This window comes from Rhincodon typus, chromosome 34, assembly GCF_021869965.1.
Source record: "Rhincodon typus isolate 14 chromosome 34, sRhiTyp1.1, whole genome shotgun sequence".
NCBI lineage: Eukaryota > Metazoa > Chordata > Chondrichthyes > Orectolobiformes > Rhincodontidae > Rhincodon > Rhincodon typus.
The window spans coordinates 20,098,754-20,104,310 of NC_063365.1; the positions used below are offsets into that span (position 1 = coordinate 20,098,754).

Sequence of the window (5,557 nt, forward strand, 5' to 3'; positions counted from 1 at the left end):
CTTCCCCATTGTAAAAACTGGCATGAAATATTCATTTAGTATCTCTCTCATCTCCTGGGATTCAACACAAACATGACCTCCTTGATCTTTAAGGGGCCTAAACCTCTCTCTAGTTATCCTCTTGCTCTTAATGTATTTGTAGAATCTCTTTGGATTATCCCTAACCTTATCTGCCAATGATATTTCATATCCCCTCTTTGCCTTCTGGATTTCTTTCTTAAGAACGCCCCTACACTCTTTATATTGATTAAGAGATTCAACTGAACCAAGTTATCTATATCTTATGCTAAGAGTTTTGAGTTTTGTCATTAAACTCTCCAGCTTACGAAAACAATATCAAGTGATGGTTAAATTACGATCCAAACTCACATTTACTATGGCCCTACCAATGCAACACTCCCCCAAGGAAATTAAGAAGGTTCTGCAAGTACAAAGCAGACTCGTCAGCATCTGAACCAAGCATGAGCCTGCATTTGTCTATTACAAAGTGCTTCACACCAAACGAAATGTGGTTACTGTTGTCATGTAGAAAATGCCAAAAGGATAGACAAATTGTGACCTACTGAAGTTGTTAAAGGCACGATATAAAATTAAATTCTTCCCCTTTCTTTCAAGTATTTATAGCTTTGTGACAAGGCCACACTCAGTGTTAACTGACTTTGACAGAATTGGGTGCTTTGAGCATTTTTTCTTATTTTTTATTAAGTGTTGATCGGTAGCCTGTAGATTATTGACTGCAGTGGGGTTAAAGTTCTGTGCAGATAGTGCAGGCTGCCTCTTTGCTGCTGCATTATAAATGAGTTTGAAGTTAATTTTTAATTGCACACCAGTTGGTCTTCCCCAGGATGGTAGCGGCAGTCCCTGTACAGAACTCTGCTAGCAGCTGGCTCCTGTGCGGATCTTGGTTGTTGGGCCCCTGGGCTGGTTACACATTGTGCTCCGGCTGCTCCGAGTTCTTCAATGGCGTCTTCATCAACCAGTACCGCTTCGGCTTCCCTGCTTTCATCGCCCTCTGCCAGGTTAGGAGAGCAAGGGGAACTGCGCTCTGTGACCTGTAGTTTCATCTCTGCTTTCATTATTGATAAGAATTGGGACTGAATTCCACATCCCTCCTCCTTAACAGAGTATCATCAAACTGTAACGCACAGGAGGAGACCACGCTGCCCAGTATACCTGCGCTGGCTTTTCGATAGGGTCTCTGGATTAATTCTACTGCCTTGCTTTTTACTCCATAGTCCTGAATTTTTACCCTTCTGGTCTTTATCGTGGGGCTTCTATTGACTTAATACTGGATTAATGGGGATAAATAGGTCAAGCTGTTCTTTTTTTACAAGGTTGGTAGATGTTTTAGTGGTGTTTCACGCCTTCATCATCTTTTGGAGTCAGGGAAGAACGTCCCTGCTTGTATCCTGAAGTTGGTGGCAGTTTTGTTTCATTTTGGCTTTTAGCTTTCCTTTTATCCACTGCTATGATGTTGGCGTCTCTGGCGAGGCCAGAGTTTATTGCCCCGAGTTTATTGCCCCATCCCATAATGCCTTTGGGAAGATTTCTTCAACCTGCTGGAGGCAATGTGGTGAAAATAATCCACGGTGGTGTGTGAGATTCCTCTGAACCATGGCCAGAGAAGCCAGTGACAGGGGTCTTGGTTCTTACACACCTTCTAATGTTCGTGTGCCAATTGTGTAAGTAGTGCTGTATGGTGCTGGGAATGAGTTGCTCTATCCAGGGGCTGGCTTGTGGCAGGAGACTCCTAGGAGGATAGCAGCAACACTTTCGGGATGTTCTGAAGACAGCACTGAAGAGATCGAATATTACCCCCAGTTCCTGGGTTACACTGACTTGTGACCAACATAAATAGACCAGGCTCATTCAGGAGGCAGCAACTGCACTGAGACAACGTGAAGAGGTGAGGCTGGGGTCATTGAAAGAAGCACACAAACATCCAAACAATGCACCCACCCAAGCTGGCAAGCACCAGCTGCCCCACGTGTGGCAGAGTCTGTGGATCATGCATTGGACTTACTGGCCAGCTCAGAACCCATTGATTTTCAGTGGAACTAAGTCATCCTTGAACCCAAGGAGGTCCCTAAGAAGCACATCTTACTTACAGTGATGAGCACATGTCTGAGTCTTCTGGGTAGTGTTGTCAAATAGAGAGATCTAGGGTTTTCTGTACATTGCTCTCTGAAAGTTATGCCACAGGTAGACAGGCTGGTTAAGAAGGTGTTTAGCATACTTGCCTTCATTACTCAGACCATTGATTATTGGAATTAGGACATCATATTATGGTTGTACAGGATGTTGGTGAGGCATCTTTTGGAGTACTGTCTGGTCACCCTGCTGTAGGAAGTATATTAAGCTGGAAAGGGTACAGAAAAGATTTATCAGGATATTGCCAGGACTGGACGGTTTGAGTTTAAGGAGAGGCCAGAGAGGCTGGGACTTCTTTCACTGGAATGTAGGAGATTGAGGGGTGACCTTATAGAGGTTTATGAAATCGGGAGAGGCATAGATAAGGTGAAGAGCAAATGTCTTTTACCTAGGAATGGGGAATTCAAAACTAGAGGGCATGTATTTGAGGTGAGAGGAGAAAGATTTAGAAGGGACCTGAGGAACAACATTTTCACACAGAGGGTGGTTCATATGTGGAATGAACTTCAGGTAGAGTTACAAATTTACAAGACAGGTGCACAAGTAGGAAACATTTAAAAGGGCCTAACGCAGGCAAACGGGATTAATTTAGTTTGGGCAACTTGGTCAGCATGGATGAGTTGGACTAAAGGGTCTGTTTCTGTGCTTTATGACTGTAAAAGAACTTGAATGCTATTTTGATTCAGAGGAATGGTGGCTCTTTAGTAAACATTTCAAACATTTTGCTGAGTGGTGCAGTAATGAGGTTTGAACTCCCTTATAGAATTAAGTCTTCACAAAATGAGTGACCGGTTCAGTGCAGTATGGAGTTAAACTGAGAAGAGTGAAAACGAGTGCTTGAATGCCTTTCAACGGGAAGTCAAAAACATTAATTGAAGAGCAGTTAGCCTCTTCGTGCAGAATTCTTGTGGTACTGTGCAGTGGTACTGTCCCTACCTCTGAGCTAGGAGGCCTGTCTACAAGTCCCACCTGCTCAAGAGGTGTACAATAACATCTCTAAACAGGTTCAAGAAAAAATATCTAACATCCTAATGACCTGTCCCATTTTCTTTCCTCAAACAACACTAAGATAAGCAGATCAGCTGTCAACTAATCTAATTGTCATTTGTGGGATCTCGCTCTGCATTAAACAGCTACTTATTGTGCTTCACAGTCATTGCATTTTTAAGGAATCTATTGTATGTAAAATTCTCAGACTTTCTGTGCATGTAAATACAAGTTCCTCTACACAGTACTGTTTCATTGTGTTATGTTTTGTTAGGCTTTGTTGACCATTGTGGTGTTGCAATTGTTGAGCCAAGCCAGACTGTTAAAGATCCAGCCTTACTCATTGGAGAGTGGAGAGACTTTCCTGCTTCCTTCTATTTGTTTTAGTTTTCATTCACTTCTAACCCTGTGGGCTGTGACCAGCTCCAACTCTATAGGTTTCAATTTCATCAGACAGTTTACACCCTTGGCCACCTTGGTGTTGATGGAAATATTCAACTTGAAGAAAAGAACATCCTCCAACACTACTTTCTTGGTACTGCTGGTCACTTTGTGCTCAGTTCTTGCAGGTAAGATTTAATGAAGAATAAGCTATCCTACTTCGAGCTAGCTTTGTACACCACTGTTTTTCAAAGTTATTCATTGCCAATTAGCTTTTGCTATATAAAACTTTTTAAAATACAAGTCTGTAATTTCAAAAATGACCATCTAATTTATATCCTACCTCTACACCATTTTCTAGCCACACTCTATGGTCTGTGCTTTTGAGTCAGTTATGCTCCCATTTTCCTTCTGTCCCATCCTCAGTAATAAGGTTTTGGTCTTTGTGCCGTTGTATACGGGAGTGCCCTTCCATAACACCAACATTCCTCTCCCTCAAGAATCTGCTAGAACTTGCCTTTTCATTGATTTATCACTCATCACTCATGCTATGGTGTATCTTTAATCTTTAAAGGGACTATTGTAAGCATTGTGAAAAAGTGAAATACAAACAAAAAATACTGGCAGATAAAGACCACATGCAAGGGAGAAGACACATTAACATTTAAGTCTTTGTTACAATTTAGCAATGACCTCTCTCGCCAGTCTTGTTAAAGAACCGGTAAACAAATTTACAAACGTCAACCAGCATTTGCAATTTTTTTTAATCTCTGCTTAAAATTGCCTTTGGACCTAAAGTTACATCTTCCCAGTTTTAATAACGGTAACTCAAAAAATATTGCTAATCATTAGCCACGTGGGTTAAATTCCACTAGTTTGTTTGACCAGTTGAGGGCAATAAAAGGGATAATATTCTGTCCTTTGTGGCAAATACCAAATCTCCCTTTGTCTCATGCCAGTGATTTGAAAGGATACTGAACCTCTTTTAGCAAGACGTGTAACAATGAACCCTGTCTCACTAAGGGTATTCCACAGTAGCCTAACTTCTCCCTCCCAGAAAATGTGGAAAATTGATCAAAAAGGATATTGTCAAAGAATATAGCTGTGTGGGATATCAAGAAATATCGATAACAACATAATTATGGATGAGGAAGGCTAATTGGTTTGCCTTGGTTCATCCATCCAGATTGAGCACCCAACACCACCCATCGCAGTATCCAATTTATTGGTCCATGCGTGGTCTTTTATTCGAGAGCCCGAGAAACTGATGTTTCTGGACCGATCACTCTGTGCAAAAGGAGCACCTTCTCAGTTCTATTTTTGCTTGCATACCTTATCTATTATTTCAGTTGTTGTCAATACTTTCTGGAAGATCACCTCATCGTAAAGCTAGAGCCCTGGCTTCTCCACTTACTTGTTGCAAGTCAGTCTCTTACGATTGAGATCAAAGGTGGCCCTTCTCTACATCTCCTTTCCACAAAGAAACGTATCCAGTCCCAGTCACATTCTCAAGATGCTGATATATCACAGCACTACGTAATTCGATCATGACTTCCTCCAAATTGAATTGCTCTGGTTAACATTTAATTAGCTTTGTTGGGAGCTGCCCAACATTAGTAGGACACAATTAGTAGCATGTCCAAGAATCTTAAGTTCTTATCAAGGTCAATCTTAGTTATGTCAATACTGTTCACAAACTATGGGTCACCCAATTACCTAAAAATGTTCAGCATTTTACATTTGCCTTTATTGCATTCTTAGTATGACCCAAATGCACACTGCCACTGACAACTGCCAAATCAGAATTTGGTTGAAAAATGGATTTGTTTTGAGGAATGTGAAAGGGTAAAGGAAAAGTAACTATTTACTTTATTCAGCTTTCTAAACATGAATTGTTCTAATTTGTTCCTGCTTAGGGCTTCAGAACTTCAATGATGAAGCTCTTGTGTATGCATATGGAGTATTAAACCTCGTGTTCAAGAGCACTTACCTCATTTTGATCCAGAAAATCTGTGAAGACCACAAGACATCAGTGGTG

At 41.2% G+C, this 5,557-nt stretch overlaps 1 protein-coding gene across 1 annotated transcript in view; it reads left to right on the top strand.

Annotated features, from left to right (window-relative positions):
• The first annotated feature begins 796 nt into the window (after window positions 1-796).
• The window catches only part of si:ch211-248a14.8, a 10,021-nt gene continuing 5,260 nt past the window's right edge, over window positions 797-5,557 (top strand). Inside the window, 4 exon segments of the mRNA XM_020535454.2 lie at window positions 797-838; window positions 840-1,019; window positions 3,413-3,707; window positions 5,436-5,554. Coding sequence (XP_020391043.2) covers window positions 797-838; window positions 840-1,019; window positions 3,413-3,707; window positions 5,436-5,554 — 636 coding nt within the window.